This window comes from Botryllus schlosseri, chromosome 14, assembly GCF_051294905.1.
Source record: "Botryllus schlosseri isolate E-star chromosome 14, Bs_hap1, whole genome shotgun sequence".
Taxonomy (NCBI): Eukaryota; Metazoa; Chordata; class Ascidiacea; order Stolidobranchia; family Styelidae; genus Botryllus; species Botryllus schlosseri.
In genome coordinates this window covers 11,297,410-11,320,899 of record NC_137249.1, presented here as the reverse complement: position 1 = coordinate 11,320,899, position 23,490 = coordinate 11,297,410, and the positions used below count along the sequence as shown (strand labels likewise).

The 23,490-nt window shown below is 40.6% G+C and overlaps 1 protein-coding gene across 1 annotated transcript; it reads right to left on the bottom strand.

Annotated features, from left to right (window-relative positions):
- Positions 1-53: 53 nt before the first annotated feature.
- LOC145455141 (calcium/calmodulin-dependent protein kinase type 1D-like) lies at positions 54-16,196 on the bottom strand. Its single transcript, XM_080333098.1, has 10 exons — positions 16,038-16,196; positions 15,843-15,974; positions 12,352-12,426; positions 12,154-12,292; positions 10,806-10,932; positions 10,043-10,118; positions 7,167-7,279; positions 4,262-4,340; positions 3,039-3,126; positions 54-1,017 (listed from the first exon to the last, which is right to left on the bottom strand). Exons 1-10 carry the CDS (start codon positions 16,130-16,132, stop codon positions 943-945), a joined length of 999 nt encoding a protein of 332 aa, XP_080189224.1. The 5' UTR covers positions 16,133-16,196; the 3' UTR covers positions 54-942.
- Between the last annotated feature and the right edge of the window lie 7,294 nt (positions 16,197-23,490).

Sequence of the window (23,490 nt, the reverse complement as noted above, 5' to 3'; positions counted from 1 at the left end):
CGAGCCGTTCAGTGTTCACGCCCATCCGCACATCAAGTAAATACACAAGACCATTGATGTAGTGCATGATTTAATCTCAACAAGGTGGCCGGAGCCAAATTACTTCAAACAGAAATATATATGTCTCAACATTATGTGGGTGCAAATCTGTTTAAATACGGCTTCCCAATTCACCACATCAAAAATAACAGCCTCAGAATTAGTAGCCTGCTAAGTGCCAGGCCACGCGCGGCTTAAGTTACAGTAAAACGCAATTCGATTATCACTTGAAACTTGAATATATCAGCCTCGATACTAAAAAATTAGCTGTTGCGAAAAAAATACATAAAACGTACTGGAGTGGTATATCGACATGGACAGGCAATACATTGCGCTATCGAATGCACATTTATAAGTACGGATGAAAGTGCAGGAACCCCTTCTACAATGAAAGGTGTCATAATCTTTGTTTTCGATGCAATGTAATCACCAAGATTTACCGGGGTAGAGATGAAAAATCTCTCGTAAAAGCAACGCAACATTCGCTTCTTCAATGCAAACCGCATACAAATAAATCGAATAATCTCATGAACGACGACGATTGGCAATAAAAGGAAGAAATGTCAAAAACCGCGAATAGGTACCCGCGAAATACACACATTACACGCTGTCTGGAAGGAACGAAGGAATGCTATGACTTTGTACGCGAACGGTGCTACCAAGGCACAAACGCAAAAAAAGACAACACTTCGATGTAACACAACAATTAGATATATACGAGCTAACACAGCAGAGCAAGGAATTCGACGGGAGTTCGAGACATGGAATATTACTAAATACATGCTACCATACGAGCAATAGTTAAACCCACGAGACTGCGGCAATCTAGGCAGTATATTTCGTCTTCATCTCAGAGTGCCTTCCGCGCCGACAGAAAGTGGCGAATCGGATCCGCGCGATCGTTTAGCTACTGTCGGTAGACATTCCGAGATTCAACTTTCTCATTCTCGATGTGGCAGTGGCTACGTGGAAGGCTTGCTGAAAATCAGGCATCGATAAAGCGCTTCGTCCCGCCAAACAAGAAAGCTTGAGTTTCAATCGAGCGGGCCAAGCGTGCTATAGCATGTCCGAAGCGATTTGGGCCATAAAGAAGAGTGTGGAGCGATGCCATAAAGCAGAGAGTCAATTATACTTCAACTTCTTAACAGCTTCTTGGAGGCACAGAACTTCAATATACAATTTAGTAGTATATTGATATTGATATTGAATTGAACCCGAATATTTTCGGCTGACACTCGTCAGGGGTAATCGTCAGCAACTAGTATAGTATAGAAAAGAACATCGTATATCCACAAACTTCTGAAAGTTCACTCTGCTCGTTTCCAGCGCTCAATTCGGTTTTGCCTGAGCGCAGAGAATTTCAATCCAAACCACTGACTAAGTTTCTTTTACGTTCCGGAAACTAGTCTTCCAACAGATTTGCATCATATTTATGAGTTGACAATCGTACCGGTGTCGGTCCGCCCAAGATATTTAAAAGGTATTCTCAATTTCAAAACGTATGGGGCTTGTCCATTAGTTGAAACAGCAAATTTTAACCAGTTTTAGAAAATTAGAACGTATTTTAGAACCCTTTTTGACGTGATATAGAGTTCCCGGTGTACCTTCGACTCATGTTACGTCGCGACGCTGCAACTGTTGCACCGAACTGATTAAAAGTTGCCTACAACTGGTACAAGGCAGGTGATAGGTGAAGGCTGGGAGGCTTTTTCATACCAAAATCCGACAGAATAATATAGAAACAAAACTAAGCAAACAACAAAGTCAAATTAGAATTGGTGGTTTTAAAAGGACTTTGCCTTGTAGAAACTTAACTACGCACAAGAGGTACGATATTAAAAAAAAGACTGTCGGCAAATTTCGCATTATTTTTAGTTTCACTTTTTTGTTTTGTTTAGTCGTAGCTACATTCAGGGCTGATTTTGATGACTGAAAGTTCAAGTTGAAAAGGTCGCGATTTAGACAAAACCTCAAGCAGAGCGCGTTTCCGTGATTATTAAATTTGTAGAGCAACGCCAGTCGCTGCGCCGCGTGTCAGGACCAGCTGTGTTGAAAATTGTAATTGACAGGCGACGAACGGGCGTGCTAGCAAGATTCGCAACCTAATTTTCGCCATTGCAGACGGGTTGCGCGCGAATTAGCGAGGACTGCGAAAACGTTCTTTGATCAATAACACGCTATAATTAATGTTACGGCGTTGAATCCGAAATCGGTGACGAATCTCAACGGCGTCCTGCTACGAATGCTCGGTAAATACAGGTTTTTCAAATCGATTTTGAAAGCCTGAATACAAGGGATGCTAAAATCTTTTGTTCGTGCTCTGCAGTCTTACAAGTAACATTGCCCGATAATAGCCGGTGTTAAAATGCACCACACGCACGACGCATGTAGCGGCATTGACAACGCAAAGGTAGACGAAATTGGTGTCACGATTCAACTGGCGCTTTTTCCTCGAACAGCTTGATTGCCCATTATTACAACTGCAAACACGATTGAAATATTCTGTCCCGCTAAACATGGTTCGGATAATTAGATATCGTAATTTAGAGAGTACGCCAAACCGCAAAACGACGAGTGCTCAATGCTCACCGTCATATACGCTGCATAAATTCGACCAGATACAGCGAGTAATCGTCGATTACAGCACGAGAGTGTACGGTAATTAAAACGGACTTGGACACAATCGCGAAGGGGAACAATCGTCCTGCTGTATCCGCGACGTTTTCATATTTATCCATATTTCATGTGTCAAATTTCAAAGAGGATGGCATGTCTCTCTTAAACAACCCCCTGCTGGTTGTGCCACCGAGAATTGACATTCCAGTTTTGAAAAAGCTACTTCATTTTTACGGGTAGCGTAAACTGCATCAACCCTATAACACCCAAGGCTCCCAGTGGTCAGCTTGTTATTAGGGTTCAATTTATACGACTCTACCTCAACCTAAAATATGGGTCAGCACATCTCAACCGAGCTCCATACTCAGAGTTAAATTACCAACCTTCCATTTAGTACGGGCAAAATTCTTTTTCATGTTGGTAGTAACATGTTCGCGGATATCCTTGGTGCTCGCCGCACCCCCAGAAATCCTGAAAGAAAATTGAAAGTTTTCTTTTTCATTTACGCAACGATTAGAGAGTGCTCAAGCTCATGCTTCACGCGACCGAAGATCAAAAATTTTCTTCCGCGCGTACAGCGTTAGTCGGATATGCCTTCACTAGAATCATCCTAACATTAGGAATTCATATATAAGGCAAGGTGCGATGAGTGTGGGTAATTTCGGTCAATTATTCACGCGTGGTCCGTACAACCGAGTGACTGGTCGGGATAATAACGGTTACAATATCTTCCAGCATTTCCGTAATCACGAGATCAGGCAGTGAGTGAACAGGTGTCAAGAACAGAAAAGCGGAATTATCACAGCTGCATGAGCGCCTACATTTCCGACAGGTAGCGCAATGGTTAAGCGTCCGGCTTCTTGATCGGTAGGTCGTGGGTTCGATTCCCGGCCGGGTCAGACCAAAGACCTGATTAGTAACACTGGTATCCATGGCTTCCCTGCTTGGCGCTCATGCATTACTGGGATAGCATGGAGGGGTGGTGCATGACTTAGAAAGCCGTAAAAGGCTATATCTGCACTTCCTTGTCCAGCGGCATATGCACATCATGCACTCATGGTATGCATATGCGCAGATCGTGTGTGTGTGTATCATGAGTCGGTGTATATGCCGCAAAAACATCAAGGACAAAAATAAACTACGTCCTTTCCTTTCCTTTCCTTCCTTTCGCTACGAACTGTTTGATATAACGGGGCTGTGAGGTGAATGCCGTGGTTTTGCTTTTTCCTACTTGTCAGCAATCTTTAAAATGGCATTCATGTACTTCTGGCTCCCTGTATTCATACAAGCCCTTCAGAGGCTGTGGGGCTCTACTACGTATCTATTACCACCAACAATCACGAGCACGATGTGGGCTGAGAAGGAACACTATTCTGTACTGAACAAGCGGCCAAAAAGCTAAAGAGTGAAGCCCAATCAAAAATCTGGGATCTCAATGAAAGTGCTGATTGTTTTCACTTTGCAAATATAAACGCATTAACATTTACAATTAATGTCACAGACAGACAAGCCCCGCCGAGTTCAAATGTCCGCCAAGCAGTGAACTGCCGTGGTCAACTACGCGTGGACCTTGAGGATTGCTTCATCAATGAAATGAAATACTTACCACGGGTCTTCCATTGCTTGCTGACATGTATATCTCCTTCCCGGTTCTTTCTCCATCAATTTCCTGATGAAGCTCTTGGCTATAACACAGAATAGACAAATCCGACTTTAATAAGGCAAAGATATAACATTACTAGGCGCCAACGCGGGATACTTCGGGCGGATATAATAAAGTTAGCTGATCCGGGATTATGCTAATCATGTGATCTAAGACTGTTATTCGGGACGCATTTTAGGCGGAGATAGTAAAGTTAGCTGATACGGTAGAATGATAATCACGTGTTTAAATACTGATACTCGCGACGACTAAAGTTGGAAAAGGTTACGCGCCATGGTTAGTCAAGGTGTCCCGTGTTTTTAATCAAGTGGCGATAACTGTTACATCATAATGCAAAAACGCGCTACAGGCCGTCCGTTGTCAATTTGTTGAATGAAACAGCAGCCTGCTGATAACGAACGATACTTTCACTGCAATAGCTAGAATTATCATCATCGCGAAATGAAAGTAATGTCCAATTCGTACGGTACAGCTAAGAAACGGATTATAGAATATTGATATCGCTCGGCAATGGCGGGTACATAATTCGTTGATTGTTTAGTGAAGGCATTAGCGAGGAGACAAGTCGGCAGTCATTATCGGAAATATTTGTACGTAGGAATGGTATATAGTGTACGCAATTTTTATAGATAACTAGTTATCTATAGTTTGTTCTGGTCTGTTAAGTCACGAGATTAACACTAACTTTATGCGCTGCGATCAACCGGTTTCCTTAATCCCGAGTTGATAAATCCTGACGAACGCGATAATCGACTTTATTGCTAATCCCGCTTTATTATCTCCGCCCCAAAAGGCGCTTACATGGGCTACTGAAACACTGGACATTGTACAATGTACTGCGATTATTCCAAGAACCTGATAACAATCTGGAATTGGATTCCGGGAAACCCTGACATCATTTATGCGCCGTTTACCTTGGGTTTGTACCGCAAAGTATAGCGCGAATGCATATCATCAATACATCGCAATCGAGATGGGAGGCTTCCAAGAATATACGTGCGCCATCGGATTAATAGGCCACCCTTCGGGACACGAAATAATGGCACGTCATAATAATCCTGGGATTAGGATTTGCAAAATCGCGACTCTTGAAATTCGAGAAGGTATTTGAAACGCATTTCGTATCTTCCCGGACGTCCGGCAAATGCACAAAATGCCGATCTCTACTCAACCGTGTAATTACATTGTAATGAGCGGGTGTAAAGTGTACCGTATGCTGATTCTTCAAAGGTTGTCGCCGAGTCACTATAAACGCTATGCAGCTCTGTACTGCGACCCGCACGGCTATTTCTAATGCCTAAAAGCTTTCAGGCTCACAATGATATATCTGCTACTAACTCTCGAGAGATTTTATCCAAAACACGGAGGCAAGTCCTAATACACGGCCCAATTACACGGATTGTCAATATGCCACGAACTCAATGAATAATGCACGCAATAGGCGGTGGCTACATGGACACCGGACAGTCGTAGCCCGAAACATCTGGACAGTGTACTTGCGTCTTGCGAGAAGGTCATTTGATGCAGCAATACCGTTGCAAATGAACGATTCCAGTCCATTAAAAAGCAGTATAGTATGGAGGAAGACCACTTCAAGCGAAAGTTTAACGTATGGCTATTAACATAGGTTAAAACAAATCACGCAATCTCTAAGCCAAATCGAATAGTGTACGTTGGTACAGTGTATGTAGTACACCTTAACATTGATAGCAATCAAGGGATGATGCGAAAGATTGTACATTACCTGGAATACGAAAAACTACGTGTTGGTATATAGGGCAGGGGTGGGCAAACTGACGGCAACACCGTTCTGTGCGGTCCGCGAGAGTCTAAAGAAACTTATTGAAAATATTGATAATATGCGTACTAAGAATCGAAATAATGCAGGGACTTGTTTGCGCGATTTCCATCCAATTCATTATTATTGCTCTATAGTTATCTCTCAACCACAATCGTAACCTTCCATGTCAAACTATTCGTTAGGTTTGCTAGCATCCTGGTTGCGTTTTGTGATATGACGATAAGAGGGGGGGGAGAGATCTTTCACCATCATTAGGAGGCGTGTCTTAAAAAGTTTGAGAACCAGCGTAAATACTTCTTATATTTTTTTTTATGTTTAATTTCTGGGGCGACAGCCCGATCTCAAGGCCCACGCAGATTTAAGGGTTTCAGCTGCTAAACATCACAGAAATCCTAAAAGAGATTGGTATAATTCGGATAACGAGTGTGACTTCAGATTGGCCAGTCCAGTTAAATTATTTCAGTGATGTGCTTATTAAAAACGATTCGCGCGTGTCTTAGGTAGATTCGTTCTCTGTATGGGTAGAATTAGGGTATTTATATTTTATCTACACATAGTAGAAGCGTGTTTGAAGCTAACATGGCTATGATGCTGTCAGCATTGTGTGTCCTGGAACTGAACCTAAGTGGAATTAGTAAATCTATGAACAGATAGCTTTGCACAGACATAAATTTCAATCTTGTTCTAAGAATCGGGAAAACCGACTTTCATCTCTATAACTTTGACAAATTAGTTACTGGGGTCGACCAGTCCAAGAAATCTCGCCGCTGTTTCTGACGCGTGAACGACATAGTCAAAGCAATGTTTGTTTTTGTTTTAAATAAGCATATATTATTATCTCCATGTCCTCACTATATATTCAAATACCAATATTGCGTTTCGGTTTATAATCTCAATTTTATATAGTGCAGCCCGTGAATGTATTCATATGTTGAATGCGGCCCGCGAGCTCAAAAGTTTGCCCACCCCTGGTAGAGGGGCATTAATTGCAACATGTTGCATAGAATGCACACGGACACGGCGCGGAAAAAAGGCATTTAGATCTACCTGCGTCTGATATATCGTCCCAATACGGCGATTCAAATTCGTATTCCGCTTTCTTGATTTGTTCGAAAAGCTCGGGGTCATTCTCTGCATAGAACGGTGGATATCCGCAAAGTCTGAAAACACGTCATCTCATAATCATGAAGACCTACTTCCTGCCAGGAAATATGTAAATCATCGGATTTTCGACCTCGTTAACGTGGCACAGCCGACAACTCCTCGGCAAGCTTTGCCAGTTACAATTCACTTGAAAAAAACAAGCGTGCCATTCAAAGACATCCCATCGCAACAGATCAACATTTGATGTAATGTAGCACAAACAGTGCCATCCACAAGTCATAAGCATATTCATTCACAGCCGGGGGAAAGCGTCTGCTGTTCAGCAACGTCACGCGAGGTAGTGCTAGGAAAGTACCAGTACTTTGGTTATAGGTTATGGAACACGTGCCGATAAGTCACAATGAAACATTGCGAGAAAAATATGTCACATGAGTGTCATATTCAAAGTGATTTTGCTCGATGAGCCCTCAAGAGTGAGAAACATGATGCAAGCAGTAAGTAGTAAGCGCCAATACCGCCTCCACGCTACTATTGTGTTTGTTCAAGAGTGGAATGTAAAACCGTCATAAAATACAGCGTTGTCGATTGTTTGAGGGTTGGCGTCTTTACATACAGCCGCCAGTGTCTTGACACATATACAAGGCTTCAGTAGGTTGTTTGCGAATTGCAGAAGGTCGCAAAATGTTCGTTGAAACTACCTCGAGTACGCCAAATTTCATACAACAACGAAGTTACGACACCGCGATTCAACTAAATTATACACACCGAACAGCTATACTGTGTCTGATATGCTTTGAACAATTGTTTGATATGTTACCATTACCTTAGCGACATCAAATCCCAGATTAAAAGAACGTCACCAAAGCGCGAGTCCACAGAAGTGTATACAAGACACTGGACAGCACCGGGCCGGCTTAAAAACTGTTATAATGTGAAAGACATTCGTTCTCCTAAAATGAATCTTCCGATGAGTCACAATTTCGGCAGCAGGTTTATAACTAGCTGCCAGGTAAGACGAAACTAACATCTTAGAAATTGCAGATATAATCATGTAAAGCAGGTATTAGTCAACGAATCAACACACACATGTATTAATGGCACTGGTGTACCAGTTTTCGGAATGTTGCAGCAATAATAAAGCAAAAATAGCCAAAACGGGTGCATATTTCAACCATGCTCGTTGCTAAAGGCCCTTACTGCTACACCCATGCGTTACAGGAATGTCATGGTACGGGGATAAGATAATATTACAAAGTTGTCTTGCAAGTCATCAAAACTAACATTCGGTTTTGCACAGGTACGCAAACAAGTCTGCTTAGCACTCATCATACACCGTCATGTACTTACGGATTAAACCGTTTAACATCGCAGTGATTGAACATAACAGTCAAATCATAGCACAATGTAGTAGGTACATGACAAAACAGTCGAATCTATCACTGGCTTGATCAATCAATCAATTACTACCGGAACAGGAAATGAGTTTTACACTGCTCTACGAGTCGATCTTGAATCATATATTATCGAGCGACAGTTTTACGATGACATTTTGATTCCGATCAACAAAAACCTAACAAGATTACATTCATACCAAATAGAGCCACTCATTGAGATCCTCCATCTGTCACGCAAGAGATGAAATCGCGAAATACATCTTAATTGAAGTTTTATTCAAGCCCAGAGCAGACAATATAAATGAAATATGAGCGACAGCAAATGAGACTGGCAGTCATACATTTACGATTAATAGACCTACAACTAGGAAAAATTAGTACCACACGCGGAATCCCGTCTAGTTTTAAATCGCTCCAAACATGTCGTTATATGATAAAATAATATGTGCTGTAACCATAACATGAGATCATCCACTGCAACAAACAATTCATGCAGCGTAATTTCGAACTTGCTCAAATGGTCGCAGGGGAAGTAAATTCACCAGATGGCCGTCATCATCATTCATCGAGCATTGATCAATTGATTAATCGGAAGTTCATGTCCAGACAATTTTTCTTTGATGGGGAATCGTTTGAACTCGATCACAATTCTGGACGGGTCGGTCGAATTTGGCGCAAGATCACATATGAAAAGGCGTCAGCGCCATCAAAAGAAAAAAGGAAGAAAAACTCTCTTGGGAATTTTGTGCCGATCATTCAATCAGCGATCTCAATTCGCAAAATGCTGCTAGAAAATGAATTGGGAGACGAGCAATAGGGCAATGAATGATAAAAATATTCAGTGTACCATTCACGTGACAAAATTGATCTCCAGCTAAGTCACACGATTGGAAGTTCAGCAGTTCGCATTCGGAAGCATTGATAAATCCGAATTAAAGAATGCGAGGCCTTGAAAGTGCATGCCCCGTATTTATAAGACCTTTCCGTACAAGGGCGCGCTTCTAAAACAGACAATACTGGTGTGACACTAATTCAATTCAAAGAGACGCACTCAAGCACCCATTCTCAACAGCTACCACGATCGATTTGCGATATGATCCACCATTGTACCGCAAAGGCAAACCAGTAAGACAAATTGAGAAAACGATCGTCGACTTACACGTCCCTCAAGCAGCAGATGTTCATACATATACCATTTGTCCCACGCGTCGACTAATTAGCCAAACCGCGATTGAGCATGTTTACAAAACTTTACACACGCCTCAATCCCCTGAAGGGATACCCGATGGCTGCCGTGTAGTAATTGGACTTAATTGGACAGCGTCGAAATGCAATGTCAACGCCGACCTCAAAACAGCGGTTTGAGTTATGTAAGCGTTCTATTCTGCGGCAGAGAATCAAAAGAAAATCCCTCAGAGTACTCACAAAATATAAGTGATCACTCCTATCGACCACACGTCTACCGCTTTCCCGTAAGGTTGCTGCTTTAAGACTTCGGGTGCTGTAATAGAGCGATCCGACATTAGTAAACTAGTCTCTACTTCATAAATAGGGCTGCTTAGAAAGTGTGTCGACCAAAGCCATCCAAGTAGAAATTGCAATTTCCGAAACAGGCAAATATTACATCATCGTATGACTACAGGGCATAAATTAGAAATATCACCCATATATTATGACACGCACGTTACGCCACTGCCATATGGCAATGTAATTTCAAAGACAATGCAAATCTGTGCAAAAACTAGCCTACTTTTTATTAGAACATATTTTCTAGACCCTAAATGTAAATGTCAATAATGAAGTAAAACGTTTACGTCGAATTGAACTCGGTTAGAGCGACCTCCTTCGTTTATAACGCACTGCCAGTATGTGGTCAGGTGTCAGGTCATACATCAAATCACCACATTCCGCAATTGACACCAAATATCGTCTTAAAACGGACATTATAGCAATCGCGCCAAGAGAAAACCAGTAATTGCACACTTGCGGTTGTGCCATCAATTGATCATAGCCTCAAGGCGGGATTTTATACAATTTCGCGGGAAACATAGTACTATAAAGTATTTTGCAGGAAAATAGTGTATCATTAGTTTCGGTCAATTGTAAATATTGTGAAAATGTTCAAGTTCAGCTTCACACACGCTTTTCGATACGCCCCACGTAGAACATAAATAGCCCGAAAACATACCAACATATCCTGGGGTACCACATGCCGTCTTTAGCGTTGCGCCTTCGTCTGTCACTTTTGATAGGCCGAAATCGCTCAGCATAATTTTGGAATCGTCATTTGGAGTTGCGTAAAGCAAGTTTTCGGGCTGAAAAAATGCATTCGGCGGGTACTGTCAATGCCCGATAAATTTGCAAAAAGCAACTGTTTGAAGAGCTTCTTGGAGGTACAGAACTTCAATATATAATTGAATTGTATATTCATATTGAAATAAACCTGAATATTTTCGGCTGACACTCATCAGGGGTAATTGTCAACTAGTAGAGAATTGGATTCTTGGAATACTTGAAACATCCGTAAGTGAATGAAATTGATACATGCAAGGGACGGAACTACAGTGATTCCTTGTCAAACTTCATGAAGTTGAGATGTAATCTTGTAGATTACATGGTATTTACTTTACTTCTATTAGTAGACATTGCCATTTTATAGCTCTCGTATAAGCAAGAATATACACACCATAGCCAATCAATCAATTATTAACCTAATTCCCAGTACAGATGAGAAAGCAAGGTTCGATCATGTCAGATACCGATCGACAAGTAATTTACATAATTGATTATTTTATTGCCGGTAAATGCAACACTATTGAACCAGCTAGTAGCGTGCCAAAGAATGTAAATGTGCACAGTACCCATTACTCTTGTCCTTCCAAATAGGCTTCAAAGCGCCTGCCTAAATTTGAGACATTTTCATGCAAGCGTACAGAACACATCAATCAACGGGCTAATAAAATAAATTCGACAAATACAAGGGGCTAATGAAATCAACAAAGTAGAATGAGTGAAAGAAGAAAAGGATTCATTACAAGGATTCGATCAATAACGTGCCAAGCGTGTCGTAGGATAAGAATATCGGAGATGTGACACGAGATAGATTTCGCAAGTCGTTGACCTGAGCCGTACCAGATAATTATTTTGATTTCTCCAAATTATCTGGGATGGGTCTAATTGAGAACCTTGAGAATTCGATTCCGACTACAGAATCACCCATTGAGTTGAGTATACCTTGACCAAAGAAAAACTGAAAAATCGCAAATGACAACAGACCATTTCATCAGGTACCATTTTTACAAAATTATGTATTACAGGCCTCGAAAGTACTGACAACGGTGAGGCATTACACACTGCCTTGTAGTACATACATACTGCCCTGCCAGGTGCATCAACTTTATTATTGCTATGCTACGAACAAAACAAGGACCGTAGAGTCACAAAGGACTTAAAAAATCTCGATTTCCACCACACTAGATTCAATCATGGTGCCAAACTCTAGCAGTACCTATGATATGATATATGTGGCATATTACCTTCAAATCTCTGTGGACAATACCAGCCTCGTGCAAGTACGATACTGCGTCAAAAATTTGTCGGACGACTTCGCTAGCGTCTTGTTCAGTGTACTGTCCCTTTTCCAAAATCCTATCAAACAACTCGCCCCCAGTGACTCTGAATCGAAATACATGCTAGATGATTTTAAGATCGACAAATTGCAATTCGACACTCACAATTCCATCACAAGGCAAACTTGAGTAGGGTTGTCGTATATCTCCAATAACCGCACGATATTGGGATGCCTCAATCTGAAAAATGGAAAAGGGCATGACATCATTTCTCGGAAGTTGTTATAGGCAAATGACTCGTGTAGTCGAGGGGCAACATTATAAAAAAATGATCTCTGGTTCATACAAGTCAGAGACGGAGAAATTGAAGATTGAAATAGTCTTTTGAGCAGGAACAAAACCTGAAACATTCCATTACGTTTTAATACTGTATTACTTTTAGAACATCACGGTCAATACTTAGGCCTATCTGGTCCGCTCGAGAGTAACCAGTGATGAGTAATTTGACATGAACGGCATGCTCAATCAGCCTAATCAAGTACGTTACTTACGCTTGAAGAATTTTTAATAGATTGATCCTGCTTTGTATCTCATTGTTTGAAGCATTTGATGAATAACCATACCATCGAAGTTGAACTGAACAATCAATCTATTTGCAATCATTACACAAATGGAATGGACAATACATTAATACCATTCAACCAACTTCTACTTCAGCACGAATTCTACACTACACATGAAATAATACCGACAGAAGCTTTGACAATTTGTGTTGTTAGCTCAGCAGAAGCAGTTATCATTAAACATACCCGAATCAATAAATCAATGGAAGGTTAGCACATAGCGCAGCTCACCCAATCTTGTACTATGCTGGTGCTGTATTTGTAAAACAATCACATAGTACGGAACTATAAGATAGGACTCAACTAGGTGCAGGAGATTAACATGATATAGATCAATGGTTCTCGAACTTTTCAGCTTCCAGACCGGGTCAAATTTCAAACAAATCTTGCTGACCGGTGAATCGTCAAAATTAAAATCAACTGGCGTCTTTTTCATCCGACCTTTCCTGTGGAGATTGCCACAACCAGTGATCCACATTATCATGAACTTTGGTAGACTTGGTACAACATTTGTATAATTGTGACTCATGACAAGTCAAAGTAGACCTTGTCCATTAGTCATTTTTAGTCAGTTCCAAAAATGATTGCCACAGTGGATCAGGGGTCCGCCTTTGTTTTGGCTGATGTTTTCAAGTTGGATGCCTTGGCGATGTGGTCCGGCAATTTTTGGTGCAGTATCGTACTTGCACGACGCTGGTATTGTCCACATAGATTTGAAGGTAATATGCCACATATATCATATTATTGCTAGTGCTTGGCGCTGATGCATTACTGGGATAGCATGGAGCGGTGGTGCAAGACTTAGAAAGCCGTACAAGGCTATATCTGCACCTTCCTTCTCCAGCGGCATATGCACATCATGCACTCATGGTATGCATATGCACAGAACGTGTGTAAACTGTGTATGAATATCAAGGACAAAAATTACCTACGTCCTTTCCTTTCCTCCTTCTGACACAACCCTACCTGTGTGTCTGGGCTTGGGACTGACACTGGACTGAATTTTGCTTACCAACGGTTGGGTTGTTCAATGTGTTCAACGATCTCTTTATTGCTGATGAGAATTGAAACATGCATCTGTTTAAAATTTGATGTCTAATTTCAGTAATTAATGGACAATCCTAACATCTTGCATTTTGCAGTTGAGAGGTCAAACTAGAATTCATTTGGAAAACCGACAGTATATTTGGTGCGGACCAGCGGTGAGAATTAAACTCGTACAGATGATGCAGGCTGTTTATCAATGGCTGAGGATTTTTCCCAACACACATCAAGGCAAATAACTTGCGGAGCAAAGGTCATTGATACTAGCAATATCAGGCTAGTAATTTGTAACACTTTGTTCTACGTAGAATAAAGATTTCAATTCAACATTCAAAACACTCGCCTTCACCAAAATATATCTTGAATTGCAACCGGTGTTATTATCCACTGGCAGCATCACGATTTGTTTATAAATGAGAGGAGCCTTACATAGATTGTGATCATTTCATAAATAAAAGCTCATTTTCGGCGAAAGATGTGATCAGAGATATCATATTTACGGCGTGTGTAAATACAGTCTAAATCATCTTCATCAAGATAACCCAAAAAGGATTTTCCCCGTTAATCTCCATCGGATTGCTTTCAATAGTAGATGGCTTTGGCAGATTGCATCAAACTGCTTCCTTCGGCTTAGATACGATCACTTCAATCACTATCACGCTCACTTATACTCTGATTCATCTCATAGGCCTACTCTTGATTTGGTTTGTCTTTTCATGTAAAATAGTCTAAACCAGGGTTGTTCAACATTTTTGCTATTCACGGCTGCATTTCGAATACTTCTGCAACGTCGGACCGCAACAATTTATACAATTTCAATGTTGATCAGCAAAGTCAGGGGCGGGCAACTTCTTCAGTCGACAAGACTGATATGGGAAAATGAAGTACTTGGCGGGCCGGATTCCTAAAGCGATACCTTAATCGGTTATTCATCCACCCATACAAGGAATATATCGTATTTAGTGTAAACTTCAAGTTTAAAGCATTGAGACTAATGAATTTATCAACTTCAATAGTCAATGAGGCATCTGTGGTCGATAAAAGTTGTCAACAAGTTCTTCGAACTCTGATTGCATGTCGGACGTAGAAACCCTTGGTCATGACTGCAGGTGAACATCAGTTAGATTGAAATGCAGCTTTATCTTGTTAATGTTCATGGTCGAAATGTTTGCTCGCAGATGTATGTAGACCCGAACTGAACAAGTAGTGTCATGGCCAACATTCTCAGGTTGCCAAACTGGAATTCATTGAGTCAATGCTTTTAAATTGCTAAACTATAATATGACACAGTAAGCAAGTAGTGGGAGATTGCGGCAGACTGTGGCAGCGGGCCACATTATAATGCAGGACCGGCAACAGTCAGAGGGCTGATCAAAATCCTGTCACGGGCCATATGTTGTCCGCCCCTGGCATGGGCGGTGATTGTTTCGGTGTAGTGTCTAATCCTCCTCCATCTGTTACTAATATTGCAAGATAGTAGCCTAATATCAATTTACAGGGAGCGCGACCTCTGTTGTCATTTACATCAGAATCAAAATTGTATGGTTCCAACCTCTGTACAGTCGACTGATAGACTGCCTATTCGTCTTGGATAGCAATGATTTATTTATCACCTGTTTGAAACTGTATGTATCATAGTAAAAAGTTAACAGTGCTGATGACTTCATTGATCAGGGAATGCTGGGAATTCAGAGGTTTGGAAACAAGGATGCTCGCTCGTCAAAGTATGTGAAGCAGGCAACGAAAACTACAAAACTCCTATAGGATAGTTAAAATGGCAGCTAAAACTCACAAAGAGGATAAATTCATGGTAAAACTATGAAAGTAAATCGTTTTTACACTGTCAAGTGAATTGAAAGGAAAATTTATACACTTCGTCCCAACACTGTTCTAATACATACAAACGCATTGTGCTGCTTTCCATATCAGAGTCACATAGTTCATAGACATGAAGAGCTGGCCTTAACAGTATTCAAGAGCAATTCTTACTTTCTCAAAACACTGATTTCGTTTGCTAGCGACTGCGTTTTTCCCTTCAACGTCTTGGTGAAGATGCATTTTATCGCTACCATTTCGTTTGTGTCTTTACTTTCTCCCAGATAGACCTTTGAAAAAGCACCCCTGAAAAGAAGATTGTATGACCTGAAGCGGGGCTACTGTAGGGAGAGTAATTTCAGTACTCACGTGCCCAATAAATTCTTCAAATCGTACTTGGAGCGAATATCATCTGTACTAAGGGTAACGAGTGCAGGCGCACTCTTCGCGGTTTTATTATTCATAGGTGTTAAAATCTATAGCTATTATTACTTAAAACTGCAACACAATGAACAGATACTACAATGAAAATAACTTTCAAATGGATATATTACAGAATAGCAAATGGATATCATAATATGCCCGCTCCCCAACTTTAGACAGTGACATTGCAGCAGTGATGCACTTAACCTGAATGTTTGGTAAACTTGTTGAATAGCACCATGCTGAGACACTGAATGAAAATCTATAATCAAATCACTCCAGGGTTTATTGCACAATCAATTTGAACCATCCATAAGTCACATAGTGAAAATATCATTAAATCGATGACTTCTAGAAGTTATCGATCAATATTTCATTATCTAAGATATCAATAATAACACAAAGTAATATACCAGTTGAGGATAGACGGTGCCGATCCCTGCTCATCAGAGATATCAATCATTCAGCTATAAAATTCTGAACTTTCAAAAAAATTATAAGCCTGGCCTAGCGGTCGCAGTGGATGCCAGTTTAAGAGACCGCAACTGCTCGTTCGGCATCCTTCTATCTGTTCATTACGTCGCATTGTGTCTTACCGCACTATTGTGTGTGTCTTGATCCGCTGAAAATATAATCTGACGATTATTGATCACTATCAATCACAAAGTGATCGTCAGCTGTTGTCAATAATATAGCACTTTTACACGGACGGTAAATAAGCAAAAAATATTTATAAGTCAAGCGTCACAAAAAATAAGATTAATATTAGGCATGGCGAAAATCAAATCACGCCGTTATTATTATTCAATATGAATGGGCTACGATACCATTCATCAGTGACAGGACAGCACTTAACTACCGGTAGGCGGTATATAGGCTACTGGTCAGTGGTCAGATATTGCCACACTGATTACGTAATCAACCAGTCATAATTAGGATGTTAGAATTTGTAGAATATCGAGCCCACTCCTTGCTAACCCCGTCATCTACCTCATCTAGTCGAACGATGGACGCCCGAACGCCATTCATACGACCACTGTGATGCTAATAGCACATCAGCAGAAATATGATGACCGCGTGAATCATTGTGAATGTACATGAATAACATGATTTTTTTCGGTCTATAAAATTTCGGAATAACTGGAATATGTGTTGCCAGATTTCAAAATTCTCAGAAAAACCGGTTGCCAGCTCATAATATTTAGAGCTGATCAACAAAAAGGATCCTGTTCCGGCAAATAGACATCCAAATGCCTACATTCTAACGATAAAACCGAAAAATCATATTCACCCCTCTGCGACCCCAAGGGCAGATCCACTTCTTGCTACAAGTCGAAATGACTATCCCAACATTACCCCAAAAATATTTCAACCTTCGGAACACAATAGGGGACCCAGCAGAATCTTTTGAAAATGGATATTTTTCGAAGAAATGCCCGTAATGATATTATAACGGATATTTAAAAAATCATTTTCACCCCTCTGCGGCCCCAAGGGCAGATCCACTTCTTGCTACAAATCGAAAAGACTATCCCAACATTACCCCAAAAATATTTCAACCTTCGGAACACAATAGGGGACCCAGCAGAACCTTTTGAAAATGGATATTTTTCGAAGAAATGCCCGTAATGATATTATAACGGATATTTAAAAAATCATTTTCACCCCTCTGCGGCCCCAAGGGCAGATCCACTTCTTGCTACAAATCGAAAAGACTATCCCAACATTACCCCAAAAATATTTCAACCTTCGGAACACAATAGGGGACCCAGCAGAACCTTTTGAAAATGAATATTTTTCTAAGAAATAGATTACCATGATGATATTATACCGGATATTTAAAAAATCATTTTCACCCCTCTGCGACCCCAAGGGCAGATCCACTTCTTGCTACAATTCGAAATGACTATCCCAACATTACCCCAAAAATATTTCAGCCTTCGGAACACAATAGGGGACCCAGCAGAATCTTTTGAAAATGGATATTTTTCGAAGAAATGCCCGTAATGATATTATAACGGATATTTAAAAAATCATTTTCACCCCTCTGCGGCCCCAAGGGCAGATCCACTTCTTGCTACAAATCGAAAAGACTATCCCAACATTACCCCAAAAATATTTCAACCTTCGGAACACAATAGGGGACCCAGCAGAATCTTTTGAAAATGGATATTTTTCGAAGAAATGCCCGTAATGATATTATAACGGATATTTAAAAAGTCATTTTCACCCCTCTGCGACCCCAACGGCAGATCCACTCCTTGCTACTAGTCAAAATGACTATCCCAACATTACCCCAAAAGATATTTCAGTCTTCGGAACACAATAGGGAACCCAGCATAACCTTTTGAAAATGAATATTTTTCTAAGAAATAGATGAACATGATGATATTATATCGGATATTTAAAAAATCATTTTCACCCCTCTGCGACCCCAAGGGCAGATCCACTTCTTGCTACAATTCGAAATGACTATCCCAACATTACCCCAAAAATATTTCAGCCTTCGGAACACAATAGGGGACCCAGCAGAATCTTTTGAAAATGGATATTTTTCGAAGAAATGCCCGTAATGATATTATAACGGATATTTAAAAAATCATTTTCACCCCTCTGCGGCCCCAAGGGCAGATCCACTTCTTGCTACAAATCGAAAAGACTATCCCAACATTACCCCAAAAATATTTCAACCTTCGGAACACAATAGGGGACCCAGCAGAATCTTTTGAAAATGGATATTTTTCGAAGAAATGCCCGTAATGATATTATAACGGATATTTAAAAAGTCATTTTCACCCCTCTGCGACCCCAACGGCAGATCCACTCATTGCTACTAGTCAAAATGACTATCCCAACATTACCCCAAAAGATATTTCAGTCTTCGGAACACAATAGGGAACCCAGCATAACCTTTTGAAAATGAATATTTTTCTAAGAAATAGATGAACATGATGATATTATATCGGATATTTAAAAAATCATTTTCACCCCTCTGCGACCCCAAGGGCAGATCCACTTCTTGCTACAAGTCGAAATGACTATCCCAACATTACCCCAAAAATATTTCAGCCTTCGGAACACAATAGGGGACCCAGCAGAATCTTTTGAAAATGGATATTTTTCGAAGAAATGCCCGTAATGATATTATAACGGATATTTAAAAAATCATTTTCACCCCTCTGCGGCCCCAAGGGCAGATCCACTTCTTGCTACAAATCGAAAAGACTATCCCAACATTACCCCAAAAATAGTTCAACCTTCGGAACACAATAGGGGACCCAGCAGAATCTTTTGAAAATGGATATTTTTCGAAGAAATGCCCGTAATGATATTATAACGGATATTTAAAAAATCATTTTCACCCCTCTGCGGCCCCAAGGGCAGATCCACTTCTTGCTACAATTCGAAATGACTATCCTAGCATTACCCCAAAAATATTTCAGCCTTCGGAACACAAATGGGGACCCGGCAGAATCTTTTGGAAATGGATATTTTTTCAAGAAATAGGGATGCACGTAATGATGTTATAACGGATATTTAAAAACGAATCCAATAGTGGAAATGTGTTTGGTCCAATGGGTATTTGACGGTTCGTGCGGAGCATATCACCCGGCGACAAGGCAAATGCAAACCCCGCAGCTGCTGTTGTCTACCTTCTTTAACACTTTCCCTATCTTGTTTCGTTTCTTGAATACTGATTTGATGAGTTGGTGATTTGGATCGGAAGTTTTAGCTTTCGATGAAGACGATCCCTGAAACTTTTTTTGCGTTTTAATTGATTTACCGTTTATACTTTTTATGGAAAACTGTATCGCAACATCTCTCACAAGACCTTGACACTTCGTTGCGATATGTTAGAATAAATTTATCCAATGAGCATTTCGATGTGGTATGTTCAAAGTAAATATTTTTCAATTGGAAAAAATGTTCCTCAATTATTCCTTGGGTTCGATTGTTTTTTCATATACACTGTATTACCTTATCATTACTTTGCTTTTTGAGATTGTTGTAGAAATTGGAATATTTTGCATAAAAAGCAGTGACAGAATTTTCAAAGACATGTCGCGATAAATCACCAAGTAAAAGGCGGGATGTTTCTGCGAGTTTCGACATCAATTTTCCATAAAAATGTCGGAGAAGTATGCATTTTCCTCGGATAATTTTTCTTTACAATTTCCGTTTCTGTATGATTCACTGTGCTTGAGTTCGTTGATCATTTTCTCATATCGTAAATAAAAGGCGACTTGAGCTCCTGTTTTCTTTCCAGCGACGCAACATTGTAGAAAAAGTCTCCATAATTGCCGAAATCGTCAGATTATTATTCTTCAGACGTCAAGTCGCGTGATCTGTCAATAATTTTGTGTTCTTGTAGACGTCGATAGCACGATAACCACTTCTGGAATGTTTTGTCTTGATAGGAGGATCCCGATCAAGAAGCCGGACACATCGCCATTACACTATCTCGCTCGGTATATGGTAACCATGGTTTCCCTGCAATACAGCCATACCACTGAATTCCACAGAGTATAAGAGCCCCATCGATCAAAAATAGTCCAGGATTCGCTTTTGGGGGAGCAGCATCCTTTAAACGCAGTAAAAATGTTACAATACTTATAGTCGCGTGTGGTTGAGAGTAAACATGCCTTTGATACCTGGCGCGCGCTGGGGCCATGTCTCGATACGAGAGCTTTTTTGGTTATTCGCGTCAATATTTTAGATCAGTGGTTCCCAACCTTTTTCGACTCATCGCCCCCTTTTGAAGCTCCACACCGATCATCGCCCCCCAAATATTGGGAACCGAAAAACAGCACTTCGTCAGTCCCCTCTTAAAAACGTTGGTCTTTGGCCCCATAGGGTGATAAACCAAACACCAGACCCCCTCAGCCAGTGGGCTGTTTGTCGCTACGTATCGGCTATACCCTATATATTGCGATACTGTTTTCCATGAGGGTTACAGAAAAAGTACCAACGAGAAATCAAATAAAACGAAAAACAGGTTTCAGAGAACGTCTTCATCGAATGCTAAAACTCCCGATCCAAATCATCAACTCATCAAATCAGGCGCGGTGCAAGGCAAGGAATGTGTTGAAGCAGGTAGACAACAGCAGCTGTGGAGTTTGCGTTTGCCTTGTCGCCCGGGTGATATGCTCAGCAGGAACCGTGAAATTCCCATTGGATCAAACACATTTTCGGCATTGGATTCTTTACGATTTTGCAAGAACATCAGAGGTCGTCCATCCAGATGTCAAAAAATCTAAAGAAATATTCATTCTGAAAGATGTCGCCGGCATAGGATTGAAAAACATGGGAAACACATGTTGGTTTAATTCAATTGTACACGCAGTAGCTTCGTGCTTTCCGTGTAGCTGGGCAGGAGATATTGAAGAAATCCAATCCATCAATCATACAGCTCAAATCATTTCTAACCTAGTAAACCGCAAGGAGAGTATGGATCAGGAAATTGAAAATGCCGTCAGGGAATCTGCTGAGGCTTGTAAGTTTCCAGCGAAACAACAACAAGACGCCATAGAATTTTTCGAGCTCAGCAATATCCCCACAATTTTGGAAAAGGCCAACCTGAATTGCAACACGCATATTGAATTTCGAGGAGCTTGCCAATTCTGTGGCTTCATAAATCAATCGACCACAAACAAAACAGTCATTCGTCTTGTTGTCAGGGATAATGCAACTGAGTCACTGGAGGACAATATCCGAAAGCAATTCGATGATTCGACCACAGAACCTTGTTTGAAATGTACCTCTGTGGTGGGTATGCATCGTCAGATCTTGTCGACTCCGAGTTTATTGGTGGTTCATGCACCAAGGAACGATCGTAGCAATATTCTTTCCTACAGCCTTGCAGCAGAGGAACATATTAAGTATGGATGCAAGTGCTTCAATTTAAACGCCATAGTTTCAATGCTTGGCGAATCGGTCAACGCGGGACACTACGTCACCAACGTAATGAAGAAGGATGGTACCACAGTTGTGTATGATGACAATAACGTTTATCGAGAAAGCCGTGTGACGTTTCATCTACTGTGAAGACTCAGAATGGATATATATTTTTTTATGTAAGACGCCCAGATAAGCGTCTGATTATAAGCGACGATTATTCTACCGCCAACGAAGATGAGACTCCAAAACCAAAAATTGTGAAGAGAAAAAGAATGAGACCAATTGAAAATTTGGAAATCAGGATGTAAAATGTCACGGAGTTCCAAATGATAATGTTTAAAATACCACGAGAATTTGACGAAATCTTTGCTGACAGTTTAGTCTCGTACTTCACAGCTTTGTGTGAAAGGCCTCGAAACGCGTGCCAGGAACCAAATCATCAAACTCACGGAACTTTTCTTATCAACAAGAAATTGATGATGCAATTCAAATTGGCTCAGCGTACTAAGTGCAAAGCGCCGCCAGACTTATTACCAGAAGATGACACTGGAAATTCGTATTGATATTTGATGTCGAAGTTATGCCTGCAGAAGAAACTCTTCAGAAAGTGAGTCAATTCGACTGTCACTGTGCACGCGTACTCAGCGCCACGTATCACGAATGTGTTCAATCCATCGGTCATCAAAAAAAATTGTGAACTGATGAAAGTGTTGGAGCCCGATTTTCATGCTGATGAATTCTTCCGATACGTTATACTGAAAGAGATCTGCATTAAATATGTAATGCACAAACGCAGCCTCAGCTACATTGCAGCTAAAGCGATGATGGACTCGCAATTTGATATTTCTGTATTTATACTATGAACGAATACTGATTTCGAATGAAACTTGTATCCTCTATGTTTGCGACGAACTCTATATATCCCTGGTTTGCATGTGAATGTGCCATCTAAAGTGATTGTTTGACTTTAGTCGAACATCAACGAACATGCCATGGGTCTACATTATTCGTGTTTTTTTTTTCGGAAAAGTTCATGATTGGGATCGCCATTTCGACTTGTAGTAAGGTGTAGTTCTGCCGTTGAGGCCGCAGATGGTTGGATATGATTTTTCGAATTTCCGTTATAATATCAGTACGAGCATGTTTATTTCCTGAAAAATGATCAATTTTCATAGGATTCTCTGGTGGTAGCAAGGTGTAGTTCTGCCCTTGGGCCGCAGAGGGGTGAATATGATATTTTAAATATCCGTTATGATATCATTATGTGCATCCCTATTTCTTGAAAAAATATTCATTTTCAAAAGATTCTGCTGGGTCCCCTATTGTGTTCCGAAGGCTGAAATATTTTTGGGGTAATGTTGGGATAGTCTTTTCGACTTGTAGCCAAAAGTGGATCTGCCCTTGGGGTCGCAGAGGGGTGAAAATGATTTTTTAAATATCCGTTATAATATCATTACGGGCATTTCTTCGAAAAATATCCATTTTCAAAAGATTCTGCTAG